This window comes from Zonotrichia albicollis, chromosome 12, assembly GCF_047830755.1.
Source record: "Zonotrichia albicollis isolate bZonAlb1 chromosome 12, bZonAlb1.hap1, whole genome shotgun sequence".
Lineage (NCBI taxonomy): Eukaryota > Metazoa > Chordata > Aves > Passeriformes > Passerellidae > Zonotrichia > Zonotrichia albicollis.
In genome coordinates, this window is record NC_133830.1 from 10793146 (window position 1) to 10811458 (window position 18313).

The 18313-nt window shown below is 41.3% G+C and overlaps 1 protein-coding gene across 2 annotated transcripts in view; it reads right to left on the bottom strand.

The window, feature by feature from the left end:
* The window catches only part of CHCHD6 (coiled-coil-helix-coiled-coil-helix domain containing 6), a 108611-nt gene that overhangs the window by 31443 nt on the left and 58855 nt on the right, over positions 1 to 18313 (bottom strand). For both annotated transcript variants that reach the window (XM_074549787.1, XM_074549786.1), the window contains one exon: positions 5056 to 5191. In XM_074549787.1, coding sequence (XP_074405888.1) covers positions 5056 to 5191 — 136 coding nt within the window. The remainder of the gene's footprint in view (positions 1 to 5055; positions 5192 to 18313) is intronic.

The following is an 18313-nucleotide window of genomic DNA, read 5'->3' on the forward strand; positions in this document are numbered from 1 at the left end:
CAGATTCAACTGAAACTACAAACCTGAATTCCAGAAAGCTCAAACAACCCTAAAGCCTTTCAAGTTACATATACTGTATTTCAAGCAGCATACCATGTGATAGATCATCTCAATGAGGCTTCAACAGCCAAGATCTACCTCTGCAGAATCTCAGGGGGAGGAGAAATCCTGGCATTTCTACAGTACAGATACAGACCTTGCTATACCTGGTCCAAACTTTCTTTCTCCAGCCACACACACTATCTGCTCCTCTCTATCCTGATAAGTACACAATCTGTCTATAAAGTACCCTGAAATCCACCAGAATGGAAACAACACTTTAGCAAAAGCCTGATGTTCCAGAATGCTCAGATACCTGCAGTGCAGCCCATGGCATCCAACTCTGTTTCTCTTTAGATCCAAGTTGCAGAAATTAAAGCTCCCAGCAGGCCATGCTTCAGCAGGATCAAGAGTGCTTGAGCAAAACTGCTCCAACAGGATGGGAACTGCAGAAAGATTGCTGAGAGGATGCTGCAGGTATAAGTCCCTGCCCACAGATTAGAGACAAACTTCCAGCAGAAGTGTAATGCTTTGAGTGCCAGAAGGGAACTGGGCTTTCACAGGGATCACTTGGAAACGTAAACACAATAAATTGGCCATATTCCTTTTTATTATAGTCAAGGGCAAAGCAGAATACAGACAACTCAAGGTTATGTTAAAAGTCTCCCTTCACTGGAATTCAGTCAATCAGTATTTAGCAAGGGCTTGTTTGCAGACAGCATAGTGACTCACAGTAAATGTGTGTGCATTTTGCCTGCACTTTCATTACAAACCCTGAATGTTCATATACAGAGAAACTCACCAGTTTATTGCATTGTAATTTCCTTCCATAGACAAGCCCTAAAGCCTTGACAGAAGTAGGTTTACCTTTGTCTGTTATGAATAGCAGATTTGTGAGAAGCTGGACACAGCACAGGGAGGAACAGTGCAGGATTATGAATGGCTCCTAGCTCAATGTATACAGCTCCTATTGACAAGGGGAAACACGTGTCTGAGTACATGGCTCCTGATAGCTTGGTTTGGCCAGGAGCTAGTGCACAAAAATTTCACCTTGGTCCTTCTGTGGAAGACAAGCACCTAGAGACAGAAAGGAAACCCCTGAAAATAAGGAATACATGCTGTTCACTAACAGACATTTTTCTGCACACAGCTGCAGGAAGCAGGTTCTGTTAGAAATCTCAACTCACATTAATATTTGGTCACTGGAGGCCTCATTTTCCAAGTGGCAGCTGGCTGGAGATTCCCTGGTACAACCACCAATTACTTAACAAAGTAACCAACTAAAATTCGCCTTCAATTCACATTTGCTTATTGGTGTGAACAGAATGCAAGGGCAGCAGAATGGGTCACAAACCCTCTGAAAAGCTTGCATGAAAGTGCATATTTGTACAGGGGAGGGAAGCAATTCACTAATAGGACTCAGACTTTTTAAAACAAAATTATTTGTTTTCTGCTTCCACCTGGACCCAATCTAAGAAATTATGCAGATTTCCACTGCCCACTCTTTTTCCTTCCACACCCCCCTCTCAGTGGCACGAGATAAAACCTTGGGGAAACAGCAGCAGCAATTTTCAATTCTCATTATCTAACAACAGCAGTAGTTCTTGGTGAAACTTGCAGTCAATAAACTACAGGCAATTTTGAAAGACACAATGGGAACTGCCCTTCCTACAGCTGTCCCATTATCCCAGCTTTTATTAGATTTAAAGCCAGCAATTTTTATGCTGTAGCTCAAGTTCTGCACAGCCATGGAAACAGACCACCAGAAAAGATAAAACACTCCTAAATTAAACAGGAGCTGTCACAGTAACATCCTCTGAAGTCAGAGAAGTTCCACATAAGCAAAGCATGGGATGCAGGAAGGAACGCAGAGCCTAAAGAGGCTGATGAGTCAACGCTCGGCGCAGCGATGCTGCACTGAGTCAACGGTGACGCGCCCAAAACTCAACATTCAGGGTGGTATCAATGGAAAAGCTCACGAGCAGGTCAGGCAGGGCAAGTTGAAAGTATACTGGCTACAAAGGCAGACAACCAGAGCAGGATCCTGCTCCCATAACCATGAGCATCCCAGAACAGGCACCAGCTTTGTAGTCTATGCTCTGGATGCACCTCCCAAGAGGCAGAGGGAAATACTCATCTCTGGCTGGCAATTCAGCCTGCCTGTTCCTGATGACTTTTTAGAATCAGATGCATCACACCCTACACATGCCTATTTCTCTCTGTTGACTACAAGAGATGGCCCAATAGCCAGAAAATATACAAAACAGATAACAATAGCTATATCTCTACCATGCACCACAATAAAGTAACCTCTTCTAGGAAGAGGAGCTGTACAGAAAACCAATAGAAAATCCATTTTAAAACTCATTGAATGATTACCTAACATATTTGTTCATGGGGCAGAAATAACTGAGGGTGTATCTCAGCTCCTGAAGAAATGTGCACAACAGGCAAAGGGAAAATGGGTGTCCAAAGGAACGGTCTCAAACAAACACAGTAAAGGGGAAGAGGCAAAGAACTCTTCTCATCCACTGTAAGCTGTAATTTTCAGTCTAGAAATCCAGAGCTGGCTTTCTCTGAGTCTAATGTGTACCATGCCCTGCAGACATTTTTACCAGCCATCAAAAGGAACTTGCAGAGAAGCAGATGCTTCATTAAAGAATATTCAGCAAGCCTTATAAAATCCTTAGTAAAAAGCAAATGAACAAATCACCACCATGCAAGTGAGATGAAGTCACACATCCAACTTTGATTACATTTCCTCCTGCACTGGAAAACAAATTGTGTTTTTAAAAAAAAAGGTAAAAATACGGAAGAAATTAAGTGATTCTGGTCTTTCTTTCCCACATTCCTCCAACCTGAATTTCCTGAAAGAGGAATGCGTGAGACAAAGCCATTTGGTATAAGATGCTAATTTAAACTTAAAGAAAAATAACAGATTAAAAAGGGGAAGGGAGGAGGGAGTTTTAATCCTACATGATAAAACAACAGCTTGTGATTGCTACATGAATCTCAGGAGTCAGAAGAGTCAGTAAGAGCAGTGAGGCAAACTGTCAGGGAATTGAACTGTCCTGGGACAAAAGGAAACTACAGAAGACATATTGCCTACAAAAGTTGCATTTGAATTTGTACTTGCAGAACCCTCTAGTGCCTATATCGAGCTGCAAGGTGTTAGTTACCTATTCCTTGGTCTCTCAAGCCCCTTCTTAAGACATAGCAAGATTTTCTGCCACATTGTCATCATCCACAACAAATTAATGTTGCATGCACTTCTCCTTCCTGGTAGTTTCTAATAATAGTGGGAAAAAAAATCTGAAGTTCATTGAAGACTCTGGGAACGAAGACAACCAGACAACCCCAGCTTTTGGTTTATAAAGCAAACCTACCAAAACCTCCACCAAATCCAAAAAAGATCCAAGTTATTAGGATCTTTCACTGCCCTCTGCTGTTACCAGTCATTTAGCTTCCAATTTACTCTTTAATAATGTTGGGCAGGGGCTCAGGGCTGGCAGCATCCCAGCCCCTTTCTCAGGCAGGTTGGAGCCGCAGCTTGCAAATATGCTGAAGTTTAATGCAATCTGTCTTCTTTGGTAATCACATTCTGCCTGCACTGCATGCAATAAAGATGTATTGGTAAATGCATTTGCTAAAGATATACTCCACTGAAAAAGCTACAAGCCTGATTTAGGGGAGGCAAGGAGGATAACAGAGGCTGGCAATAGATGCAGCAGTGCTCTGCACGCAGCAACCAGGGGCACGGATTGTGCAGCAGCAGCACAGGCACCACTTTACTTTAAAGCTGAGGAAGAAAAAGAAACCACATGTTTTGGGAGCTGGGGACTTTAGAGATATCAGAGAAAAGCCCTTTCCCTGGCAGCTTTAACCTTGCTGATTTGCAGACATACAAAGACCTTCTTTGTAAACAGGAAGGAAAAAAATTCCACTAGGACTAGCAACAACATTTGGTCTAATATATCCTGACAATTTTCCCATCTCCTTCTGTCGGGCTTCTTCTGGGAGCCGGCTGGCAGCTTGTTTCATGTTATACTTAAATCAGGCATACAGCTTCCCTCACAATGCTAATGCAGAGAAAGACTGCTTCCACGAAATACCCACCTCTCCCCCACCTTTTGCTTTAGTAATCCCATGAGAAAAGTCTCAAATTTCTATTACCATCCTTTTCCCCACATCCACTTTACTATATGCTCAGCACCTTTTAGAGAATTTTCTAATGTCGAAAAATCCCCAAAAAACAAATCAGAAAAGTCTGCCCTTGAGGGACACCTGACCCACTGAATTCTCTCATGGCCCAGGACCATACCCTAGTTGTAATGTCCAAATACTTCATTTTCTCTTCCCCTTCATTTGTTTCAATAGCCAGAAATTCTTCCAAGGTACTGAGCAGCCACTGTCCTAAGGCATCAACAGAACCTACTGGGACTCTGCATCTCCGAAGGAAGAGCCATAAGGCTTCCTGGCTTCCCACACAAGATGAAGAGTTTTTAGGAGTATGGAATTTTCTTAACAGACAGCAGCTTTGCCCACAGTACAGAACTTTTCCCCATGCAGCAATGAAAAGAAGCAAGACCTCCAACTGCAAAGTCCTGTAACAGGAGATGTTTATCCTGGTTTTATCCTCCTTTCTATAAGAGCCTGCTGAAAATGTTGCAGACATTGTCAAAGTGGATTTACTTAGTATTTGCAGTATACAACATCCAAGAAGGTAAAACGAGGGAAAATCATTGACTGGCTTTGAAACCTGGGAGCACTGGTTCTACTGTTTTGGTGGCAGCTTGGTACAACAGGACTTGCTGACAGGAATGAAGTTGGGACACACTGTGTGACTGGGAAATGTGGAATGAATGTGGGAAAACTGATCCCAAGCAAGATTTGTCTCCTGTGAAGATTGCAGTTTGACTAACAGATACCACAGCTCTCAAAAACACTTCTCAGAGGAAAGCACCATGCAAAACAAGACAGCAAAGCCAGCCAGTACAACAGAGAAGCTTTTGTTACCTTCTGAGCTGCACTAACACAGCGCTGATATTCCTTCGCCAGCTCCGAGCATTTGAGCACTTCACTTTTGTTTTCCTGGTAGCACTTCAGAATTTCAGACTGCAGGTTTGCACAGATAGGATCAGCATTCCTCCTCCTGCAGGGAAAACAAGCACAGAATGATGTGTGAAGAGGAGTTTTCAACCACTTACTACCACTTTGCCAGCAACACACATACTAATTTTATGCTGGAGTCATGTAGTCCTAATAGAGAAACTGGTGGGAGCACCAATCACCGAAGTGGGTCAAATGACCAACAGGGTGTTTCAATTGAAAAATCCAGGGTACTTAGCAAAAGAAGGAACATGATCTTTCTTAGCTGGTGTAGAAGCTGTTTCACCCTTATATAAAACATCATCTGTCCTCTGTATTCAGGGGGAAAAAAATCCCGAAGTCCAAGAGTTTCAATGATTTTCTCAACTCACACTGGAAATCTTTGGCAGAACTTAAGAAATCCTGGCTGGGCCTGCACTAGATCTGTAACAGCCTGACAAGGAACTGAACAGACTTGTTGAATGAGCCACCTCAATCTATTGAATTCTCATCTATTTAAACACTACAAGAAATCCAGCATGGTTGGAAGCACTGCAATTCTCCTAGTGACTGGAAAAAAACCCAGAATAATAGCAAGACCAGATATCTGCTTCTTTGTAGTTCTGCAGAAATTAGTATTCATACTCAGTAAATGGCATTGACAGCTACCCAGGAACAATTAAGGATGATGTTCTTTTACTCTAATGTGCATGTGTACATATGGCACATCATCAGCAACAGTACCAATAAAGGGGAAGGTCGTTGTAAAACAATCCCAGCAACAATGGCACAAACACAGTAATGACAGTGACAGCAGCTGCACAGGCAGACACAAATTGCAGGCACTCACAGCACCATGGCCATGGTATGTTTTACCAGAGAGTAAGAGAACATATGCTTAGGTGTAGCAATCCTCAGATGTCGTCTCCTAAACCATAAATCCATTTAATTCCTTGCATTTCCTGCTCCAATATGCTTAGAGATCTGTGCCCAAATATCAAACACACCTCTTCCTTCCCAAGCACTTGATGCTACAGGCAGATATTAATGCCTTGCTATGATGTATTCATTTCCACAGGAACAACAGCCACTCATTCAGCACAAAAGCTTCCCAGCAAGGCAGAGAGAGGGAAAACATGACCTGTCCCTGGGCATGTCACAGTCTCTCAGGTGGAACCGACTTCTAAGAAATGTGTAATCTTAAACCAAAATCTAAATGCTTCTGGAGAGCTCAAATATGAGTTTCCAAATCATGCACATCTGTGTAAGGTGCACAGGAAAGAAGCAGAAGCACCAAAAGAAGAACAATTTTATTTTTCCATATCAGCAACCTGGACACTCTCGCAATAATCTGGTTGAGCTGTACTCTAATTGATACTTCTTCAGTCCTCAGTCATACTGCCAACATACATGGAGAGAGTAGGAATTTATCAGAATGACAGCCACACTACAACACTGAGATCTGGATCAGAAACTAGCAAGGATACTATACAGACTTCTTTTTCTACCTCTTCACTAATCTCACAGCTTTTAGAAGAAACTTATTCCATGCACAGTCCCTAAGGGTTAGTGTTCATTTTTAATTTCTATGTTATATAGCAAATCACCTTTAAAGCCTCGAAAATCCATATTCTAGAAAAAAAATCTTCAAATTTTGGGATAGAAAAGAACCCAGAGAGAGCTTCAGAAACTCATAATGTTGGCATTTTGCTTTGTCACTAACTTTAATATCACTCTAATCAAATCAGTGAGACTGTGGAAATGATACCAAACAATACCAGGTCAGGAAATACCACCAAATCCCTCAATTCATTGAAAAAGTTAAGACTTTTAAAATTAGGTTTTTTTTTAAACTCAGCGATGTTAAACTGAAGGGCATTTTGTAATTTTAGTACAGAAACCTGGAAGAGCTAAAAGGTACAGCACACCACAAACCAGTTTGTATTCATCTGAACTGAGCATGGTACAAACATCATAGAAATATTTAGAGGTCTTCATTGTCAGCAGGGAGAGCTACAGGAATTGTTTTGCTTTAGATCACTGTCCTTCCTATGGTATCAGTCTTCACTGTCTGGAATAATTATGAAGTTAGGACCCCCCTGTGGGCTCAGACAGTGCTGCAAAGTCTGTGGCCCTCTTCCTTAACAGACCCTTGGTGCTCAGCCCACAGGGATATTTAAAAGCCACACAGTGGTGAGCAAGAAGCCACAAAAAAAGAGTATTGTTGCCTAAAGCCTACCAGAGACAGGGGATCAATCAGCACAGACCAGTATGCACTGCCCAGCAAGTATTTAAACCAGCATTCCGGCACACCACCTCCCACAACACAGGGAGGATTTATTTGGTACCGTGTACCCAAAATAACAAGATTATTCTCCTTTATTTCTTCAAAACAAAACCTCAAGCTGTGGTTATGCATCAATGGCACCAGCTTCTCAAAACAGATTTAGAGACACTAATCAACAAATTGCAAAGTTGGTTTAGGTAATTATCAATACAAGTTACTGTGGAATGTGGGAGTACACAAGTTATCCACATCCAGCAGATTAGTTCTGGTACCCATCTGGACGGGAAAGAGGTACCTGAAGTGGTCTGGTGAACAGCTGCCTGAGATCTTTCCTCCCTGCACAGCAGCCACAATGCCTGCCCAGTCTGAATCAAGGGGGTGCCACTCTCCTGCTCACATTAACACATATTAACACTCAGCTTCAGGTTGCAGCATTTGCACACTGGGGGAACTGCAGCCCTGCGCACAAACAGCTGCACCTTACAGGTGTCTGACTTTCCTCATGCATATCTGAGACAAAAAGGAATTAAAGCAGCAGCATCCAACTACAGACACATCTGTAGAATGCAATGACATTGTGGGTTAGTTCCAAAGGAGGTGGACTTTTATCAACTATCTCCCTTCACCCTCAGCCTAGCTCAAGGCTGTTGGCACCAACTAGGAAAATTCATCTTCTGGCCACCTGATCACACTGCTCCTGACGTGCCACTGAGGGTTTTTATCATTATTTCTCATATAAGAGAAAAGGAAAATAGTGGAAAAGGGATGAGGTTTGTATATACAACTATGAGAAGCCTTGTATGCTTTGGCCTTTCTCCTGAAGTGGGTCAAACTTTTAAGCATATGTCACCACCAAATGAGGTAGACAGTTGGCCTCTGTCTAAAATAAAATATGCTGCAACTGCTCCAACTATTATCAGAACAGGTGTAAGAGGCTCATTTACAGCAGTAAGGAAAAAGGCAGGAGGGAAAGGCTGGGCAGAGAAGTGACAGCACAATATCTGTAGATGGAAGTCTGGAAGACAAGCTTTTACAATACTTTGGAAATAAATGCATGCAGGACATACAGAACAGGAAAGATTAAATCAATAAAACACACTCTCATCTGTTTAAAGGAGGAGGAAAGGAGAAAGGATGACAGGTTGCAAAAAGTAAAAGATGGATTTAGAAATAAAATTCATTAACAGTGCCTCCCCTATCACAGAAAGGAAAGAAACCTTTGCCTGGTCAGTGTGCAATGGGCAGGAAGGCCACATACACATGAAATCTGTGATTTCAGAACTTCCTCTCCCCCTCCCATGGAGAGATTTAAATCAGGTCTTTGTCTAGCAAAGAAGGGAGAGGTTTTCTTAAAATGAAACAAAGGGCATCCTTCTCTCTACTATCCCTTGAGGTAAGGCAGAATGAGCACGATCGTGCTGCATTTTGACACCGAGAGTTACCAAATCCTTTCTATCACTGCGAATTCCCCTTACTTTATTTAATAAATGAAATCTCATCAACTTATCCTTCTTCTATTATCACTGCTGACATCAATCTGATAATATTGGCTTGGTGTGGAATCGTGCTATTATATGTCCTCTTGATATTTAATTTAAGAGAAACGTCTGCAGTGGGGTGAATATGTGAAGCAAGCTTTTTATTACTGGCAGCAGTAAGGACGCTGGGAGTGAATTAGACATTCATCTTAGTCAGGGCCAATCTAGTGGCTCAGAAGAGGTTTTCTTCTTAACCCTCTCCTAACTGTTCAATAGCAGCAGGTAACAGCTGCTTCAGTCAATAACTGCATTCATTTGTCTTGGCAAATTCATTTCTACATGGATATAAACCCCATGAAGAAGTACAAAGTGTCTGGGAGGTTAAAGTAAGGTATTTTGAGCATTTCTATCATAAGCACAGCACTAGAAGGAGAAGTGCCAGTCTCAATGTCCATCAATTAATCAAGAAGCAACAGTTTCCAAAGACAAACACCCAAACTCACTGCAAAAAGCAATTAAGGCCATATCATCAGGATACAGACCCAGAGACAGAAGGTTTCAAACACAGCACTGTGGCTACTATCACGTGCTGCTGACAGGTTCCCTTTTTGAAAGAATTATAGACTCTATACTATATATATAGTATTGGAAAGCAAGGGAAAGCTGGAAAAGTTCTATGTATTTGCTGGTCCTTCCACCCAGCTCAAGATCAGACTACCCAAGCAGAGATGCAACTTCAGTGCTTTAGGAATTGGCAGCTCTTCAGCCTAGTGCAAAATCAGTAACTCCACAATGAGTAACACACCATCACTTGGCTTTACTGGGAAGAACAGCAATTCCAGATGGATTTAAGAGCAAGATCTTATTTTTACATTTTACTCTGGGAAACCATTCAAGCTGAACAAAAAACTCAAGACAGTAGCTGATGGTTTCTAAACTCAGACACTTTGATACCTCTGGTCAGATACTGATAAACAAAGACACACAAGGTCTCTCACAAGCCAACTTAAAAGTAGCTGGCTCCAGCACACAGCTGCAAGCAGCAACCTAAAAGGGCCAGTAATCTGGAATTTCATGTGGGCCACAAAATCCAGTGACTGGATTAGCTGCTTTCTGCTGCATCATTTGACTAAGATCATTGTCTGAACCAACTTGAGCAAACCACATTAGTCACCACAGTCACTGGAGCAGAGACAGCCCCAGACACCAGCAATGAGATGCATGGGCAGCACTGCCAGTAAATCCTAGGGCACACAGCAGCAGTTTCTGCATGTTGGGAAAGCATCAGACACATTGTATTGCTGCTTAGTATGTTTATATATCCAGGGTCCATTACACACATTTCAGACCAAGCTCATGATGCTTTGGTGACATAAATGTGGTGTGCTGCCAGGCTGCACTGCACATATATAAAACCCAATAGGTGGTTAACTGACCTGTAAAACTGCTTCCTCCCTTGGGTAGCAGTTGGCTCTGATGGCTTCTCTAACATGTCAGAAAAAATGACTCCAGACAGATGCAGTACACAGCACATAGCAAGGTTTCATTCCCTCTCATTATTGCATCCTTGACATTTACAGCAGAAAATTAAACACAATTGAAGCATTTCATTCACATATAACAAACTCATCAGCACAGAACAAACAGCCAGGCATGCTAACTTTCAGCACAGGATGCTGCACTATCACAAAGCACTGTGCCCTCACTACAAGCTATGGGACTCCCTGAACTTGCCCATCAGCTTGATAACGTGGTTTGAATGGAAGAGGTAAGAGCTGTGTTACAGCTGTGTGGCAAGGGAAATAAGAGATGGAAGAAGCTTAATAGATTATCCAAATGTCTACTAAAAAATCAGTAATGTTTAAGCTACATAACCTAGTACAGTGTAAACAAACTGCATGTCTCATGAGGCTAAACTCATATGATCAGGAAAGAAGTATTTCTGATTAGCCTCAAATACTCACAAGACTGCTCATCAGGCTTTGCCACTGATTCAGGTAGAATAGAAAGCTTGCAGAAGTAACACACAGTTTAGAGCAAGAGGGGACAGACTAAAAGAAAAGGTGAAGCCTCATGACAATTTTCAAGAAGAACAGGGGTGCTACCCCCAAATTTCAGCCGAAGCTGCTGTATTCCTGTCTAAATCCTTCTCACATGCCTTGTCACACTGTCAGCAGCACACTCCTGCACACCTGTGGTTATTTCCCCTCTCTCTTTCTCCTCTTGACAGCTGCATTTTAATAACAGGTCACCCCACTCTGTTTTTCCATACATTGTTCATGAAGTGCCAAATGAATGAATATTTTAAAGTACTGTGAGTTTCTGGGTGACTCTGTGATCCTACAAAATTTGTCACTCAAGTACTTCCCAATCTCAATTCCTGTTTTGACAGCTTGTTTGAAACTGCCACCCAATTCCCCACTGGAGTTCATGCACTCACTGCACCCTTGTTCTTCCCAGGACAGACACCTCCTTTCCTTCCAATCACAGACAGGCAGAAGCTGTTCTGAAATCTTCTTCTGTGTAAGTAATTAGATTCTATAACTGAGAACAAAAGTTACCACAGAAGTCCAAGTCTCAAGTGTCAGCCACCTGCTGTGTCACTGTACTGCATTCAGTAGAAACAGCCTGCCTCAATCACATTTCATTCACCAAAAATAAAACAAAACAAAAAACCCAAACTCTAGAACATACATACTGATGTTGAAAGTGACTAAAATCTAGCAGTTTTCTGTAACAACCTCTAATTCTGGAAATCATACAACAACTTCTTCATTTCCATCATGAAATTGATGCAGAGAAATTGTGTGACCCATGCAATGCTGGTTCCAGCTCTCCATCTGACTTGGTTCAGTGTGTCACAAACTCCCCTGTCCTCCTACATGGTTTATCCCCACACACAAGTGGTCATTTCCCATTTGATCAATGGGTCATCCTGAAAGACTTTCACTTATATTTCATTGTGTTCTGCCCATTGCAGTTTCAACCAAATTTAACTGGCTTCCTTAGATGCCATAAGCTGCAGGCACTGGGGCTGTGGTAGTGGGTTGTAGGTCTCTGGGGGAGCAGAAGGGTAGCAATAAGCAAAAAACGGAACTAAAACATATAAAAAAATATTATCCTCATCCTACTGAACCTGCAAATGCAATAACTAATCACCCCTATTAGCATTTTGCATGGCAGATGGCAAGTGGTTTAGAATAATGAGAGACTTTTCCCCACAAGTGGATAATTCCAATGTACATTTGGATGCAAATTCTTTACTGATCATGATGGTAGAATACTGAGCTATGAGAAACTGCCAGTTTGGAAGATGAAAGGAAAACTACTGCCTCTTCCTTTGCTTGCCAAGAGATACAGAAGTTAACAGAACTGGATCTCCTGCCCACAAAGCCATGCACCATTTTTTCCCAAAGATGCCAAGCTACTAAAAGTTGACTAGCAAAGATGAAGAGCCTAAAGTTAGCAGCAAAACAGTCTCTGGAAGCCAAGCAGGAATGAGTCAGAATCTTGTTGCTGGAAGGAGTTCTCTGAATCAGAAAGGAAGCTGGCTCAGCTCCCACAAGGCAGAAAAGCAATATAGCAAGCAATAACTGAATCTGAAAACACACAGCCCAACAAGTGACCCGAATAGGGATTTTCTTTCTTCAGATAAAAAACATCATCTAAAAACTGTTTAAGATCTCAGGTCAGGAAGGGAAGGAATGCAGTCTGTAGAAGATATGCAGCACGAGCCTTAAGAATATATGGGTTGTGACAGTGCTATAATGTCTGGGAATTAGCTGGGAAACTGTTGGTCTATTAAATACCTTCCTCAAAAGTCTTCTAAAGAAGGTAACTGAAGAAGTGATATGCTGATTTCATATAATCACAAGACATGAGGGGCAGCAGGTTCAGTAAATGTCTCCTATGTGAGATGATCTTATAATAATGTCACACTGCAAACGAAATGTTCTTTTTTTAGAAAAAAACCCTGACTACCCATTTGAACAGCAATCACTTTTCCAAAATGCCACTGGGTACTGCACAAGGATCCTACAGTTTACTTCATGCTACACAAAGGGATGGACAAAAATATGAGTCCATTAGTATATTGTGCACTGACAGAGTGGCACATCCTGCTAAAGATACCAAAATAAATTTAGAGAGGAGATTGAAGCTGCCATTGTTAAAGTTCAGGTGGGATCTGAAGCTAAACATTCACCTTATTAAAAAAATTCCCTTGCTTCTGCCCACATTCTCTAAACTTCAAAACCACAGTGCCCCCTTTTACCAAGCTGTGCAATTCTGAACACTGACTCAGCAAAGATCCCCATTAAGCAGCTACTCATCCCTCAGAGAACATCAATAATGGTGCTTTCAAAGCAAGCACATACAAAAAGTCTTACAAGTCTGTTTTTGGGAGGAGGTTGGGGTTTTTTTCCTTGTTTGTTTCTAAGTGAATATTTTAACTCAAGAAGTCCTCAGAAAATAGAAAAAAACTTTATAGAAAACAATTTATATAACATGGTTCTAAGTCTGGAGAACAGCACACGAAGCATCTCAGGTGCCTCCTGGAGCTGCTCCAGTGTGCTGCTGGTGGCCCTCACAGTCAGCACAACACTGACCAGCTCTCTCCAGGGAAACAATATTCATCCATCCCTGAACAAGTGTTCCTGCCTTCCAAATGCCAGCTTTTTGGGTCAAATTAGTTTGAATTGCAGTTGGTATGGTAAGTATATGTCCCAGACATGCAACTGCCAGGACTAACAAGAAGAATGCAAAAATCACATAAATAAATAATAAATTAAAGTTATTGAAGCCCAATTTGATGGCACAGGTGGTTTTTTTCTTCTATAAGGGAGAAATGGACTTTAATCAGTTCAGCATTAAACATCACCAACTTCCTCTGTGTAGATGCATCACCAAGATGCAAGGTGTCCACAGCAGTCCTGCCACAGTCCTTATTTCTTCAGAAGACAAAAATATAAAAGCTCTGACCTATATAACAAATTATTTCCTGAAATTTCCCTGGCTGGGACTTGCCTTTGGTGTCTTCTACCATCCCTACAAGATTTCAGGAGGAGAGTGACTCAACAGCAAGGACACAGAGTGTATAATCCAGAGTCAGGAATACAATTACTGTTCAAAATAGCAACATTGCCCTTGAAATCAGTTGCAACTGAATTAATGACCAGATTGTTAGAGTGTTACCTCAACTTTGCCTCAGGCTGCTAATTAGCAAACAAGTCATTAATTCACTGGTAACAAGTGGTTTCTCAGGCATTATTGCTTCTGACATCTTTAATTCACCACTCTTTATGGAAAGCTTCCCCAGACAACTTTAACCTCAGTCCTTTACAGATCAGCCCCACACCATTACCACCAGCACACTACACCACACACACACTGAAGACAGGCAGAAAAACACAGCAGGAATAGGCTAAGCTGGGTCATTAATTACTATTCATTACACCTTTCCCAACTCAAGCCAAGGGGAGGGGAAGGCCAAAGGCACAAAAAGTTCTGGATTTTGGTGTGGATCTGGCATAATTTGTAAATACATAAAAAGATACTATGAAACCTGGAGAAATCTTGCTTTCACCATGGTACATATTGGAATATGCAATTCCCAATGTGAGGGCAGAGATCTGCTCTTATTTTCACTGTATTCTCCACAATAAAGAGCTGTGAACTGAAATATTTCATGTCCTCTGATGCACAAAGTATGACTGAGGTTTGTTTTAACAGCTGCACAAATATCCATGCTTTTGAAAACAATCTGGATTTGGCCTGGCAACAAATCCTGATCTAAGGGCTTTATAAAGGCAACATTACTACAGAAAACAAGTGCTTTTCTTGTAAAAATCGATAGCAACAGAAACATCCCTAACAGACTACATGGAGTTTTTGGCACCTCTTCCTTTGCTATTTGAGTCCTTGCTATTCAGATCTTGTTTTATAAATGCCCAAGTTCCACCAATGTAGCAGTGAAGAAATGCTCCTGCAGTTTTGAAGAGACACCAGTTTTTCAGAGATAACAGAACTGCAACCTCAGTTCACTGGACTCATCCCTCATCACGCATGAGAGGAAACACAATACTGTGAACATTAGATTGAATGTTACTCATTTTACTAACTGGGCAAAACAAAAATCTTATTTAGAAGCAGCATCTTAGTAATCCTTAAGAACTGAACTTCAGAGAAAGAACATTCAACAGCTTGGATAAAGCACACAATCTAATAAATTTTCAAGATTTAAAATTTGGTTCAAGAAAAGAATAATCTGGCACAATTGGAAAATTTATGCAAATCCACTGCACATATTCAACTTCTGTTTCCACATACCATATTCCTAAAGCTGTAGGGGAATATATGTTGCTAGGAAATCAATGCGCTGGTACAAGCAGTTCGTTAGCAATAGGCCTCCCAGAATTCATAAGGAAAATGTTTACATCCTAAGGTAATGAGTGAAAAGCTGTGTGAAGCAGAACTGAAAGTGACCAGAAACTTTTTCTTCCAGTAAAATGCACACTAGGTAAAATGACACAAAGTCAAAATTCACCCATATACTTTTGCCCTCTTCTGAAATAAATTTGAGGAAACTCATGCATTATAATCTCTTAGAGAATATTTTAATTTCCTACTAAGAGCAACTTCATAAAAGTGAGAAACAGAAAAGCTTTGACTAATAACCCATCTCTTTATTTGAAGATTATGAAACAGACTCAGTGTAGACAGAAGAAGGAATAGCTAGCACAAACCAAGCACCAAGGGAAGAACAGGACTGGGACGAAGTCAAATAATTTTGAAGGTATCATCATTGCAGGGCACAAAAGGACTATGCTGAGGTAAGGCTATGGATAAGCTTTCAGCAATAATCAATCTCTTACTCCTGAAAACTCTTAAATCCCTGTTGGAGAGGTTCTTAATTTCAACACTAAATTAATCATTTATCTAATGTAATGATAGGAGAAATCTCAGAGCAATTTTGTTTGAAAACTATGATGTCTTTACCCTTCTCCTTTGGCTTCACAACTGTCCATATAATAACTGTTTCAGACCTTGTCTCCTGGGCACAATCCTCTGTTGAAATACCCAAAGCCTCATAGTAGACTTCAAGATTAACAAACTCAATATAAACCCACATAACTATTTTATAAACTTTCCATATCTACATAAAGAAACAAAAAAAGGTAGTTTCTCTAGGTTCCAGTTAATCTTGCCATTCTAACTGAGGGGCCATCAGCCTCATAAAATCTTGTGTAATTCAATAAAACCTTTATCTCCATGAGTACTGAAAGCAAGCCATACATTCCCTGTTGCCAGCAGACAATCCATCTATGACCCTTCTTCCCCCACCCTCACTGAGTCAGTGTGGGTTTTTACTCCACATTCAGCCAGGAGGATACTTACTGCTTGCTGGTTTCTCTAATGTAATCACTTTAAATACTCATGTCCATTAAGTTTAAAGATCTTAGGACCATTAAATGAAACTCTCATATAGTAGGTCCTACATGGAGTAAATCTCTTTGGCAGTTTCTCCATTGGAAAGCTGCCTTGGATTCACAGTTGATCTCCACCAGAATAAGATTAACTGAGATTCTTTATGCATTCCTTCATCACAGCACAAAGCATATGCAGTCCTCTCAGCACAACATGCAAAGCAACAGAGTCATCAGTAAGCAGCTTCAGAAACAGTTCTGAAAGCTGTAGGGAGATTTCAGAGGGAAACTCAGCTTCAGAACAATTTTATCTTTTAACAGCTTCCTAATCCCCTCACCCAACTCCTGCAGCTTTACCTGTTAGAAGCACACCCCCACCCAGGCCAATTCTTGCATCTAAAAGTAACAACTACAAAAAATAAATAATTTTTTAAGAAGTGATAAGACAACCTTCACAAAAGAAAATAAATCACAAAAAAAAAAAACCTCAGAAAAACCAACAAAACCAAACCCCAAACCAGCATATTGAGGATAAATCTAGAGTGCTGCACTAAGCCATAACCTCTTTACTGATGTTTTTTTCCTTCCCCTTAACAGATTCAGGGACTGTAATAACATTTAATCCTCAGAAGCTAATCTAAATGTAACACTCAAAAGAAGACAAAGACCACGCAACAGAAAGAAAATTTGGCCACTGCCTTTTGGGAGTGCTGCCTTATCCCTGGAGCGAGTGCATTAATACAGCTTGGAATGAAATGCCGTTTTATTCTCTGTAGCAGGGAGGGGATTAGCAAGTTGTCTTCTCTAAACCCAGTCTGAGTCATGGCTCTATGAACACTGAGAAAAGGATGTGGAATGAAGGGAAGGGTGGGGAGCACTGGCTTTTTATTTACACGCTGCTTCCTTTGTGGGTGGTTACTGATGTGCATAGTTTGCTAAACAGGGAAAGAAGGCAGGGGAAGTTCTAGGTCCCCGACTTTAATTCTGTTAGTTAACAAAAGAGAAAAATAACAATGCGCCAATTATAACAACATAGTTGAGACAATATGTCCATGGCAACTGTCCAATTCATCACAGCAGAGAAACAACAAGAGCAAGTTGCTTAAGGTGCTGAAAGCCGTGCTCAGTGGTATCTTGTTGCTAAGATCTTTTTGCTGGGAGGAAATAAAACAGGTTAGACAGAGCCCAGAAGAAAGGAGAAGGAGACACTCTGATAGGAGGTATGTGGAGATGAGAGTAGGCTGGCTTCAGGTAAAGAGATGAGGAACAAAGTCCATTGCACAGGTCAGGCCATGCAGGCATCAAGCCTTGAAGTGGAAACCAAGAGCTAATGACTGTGTCAGTGATTTAATATGAAGCCCAGCACTAAGTACTTCACTTCTGTTTTTATACAAAGGGAGACAGGAAGGTTTACTTGCCTACCTCTCAGGCATGCTGTGAAGGGTCACTGGTGGAAAGGTGTACAATATTCCTAAATCCTGCAATGCTTGACAACCACTAAGGAGTGGAAACAGTCCATGGAATGCTTGACCACTTGTGCAGAGCTGTAAGTGTTGATAAAAGAATTACAAAAGTCATTAAATGCCAAGAAAACACTGGGGTTTTGTTTCAGATATTTCTTCTCTTTGCTTTGACACAGATTCTGGAAAACAGAGTTCTCACTGTGGAAAGAGCCCCAGCCCTATTTCTCTTTTCCTCCATCAGCTCTGCTGATACACAGTGGCAGAGAACACATACAGACTGGTCTCACAAGGCACAAGTGCCAGGGGCAGGTCTTCACAGTGTAACCAGGGATAACAGAAGCTCAGGAAGAGACACTGTGGGGAAGGATGTGGACTCTCTGCAGTTGGAGAAAGTGCAACTCCTGGTTTCCTTTCCTTAAGGAGATATCATAGTCCAGTACTGGAAAGGGGCAGACCTGTATTTCATTCATACCTTGGTTGAAATTCCACTTCACATAGTTTTGCAGGAGTGTCAGTTTATTCCTGTGAACCAAA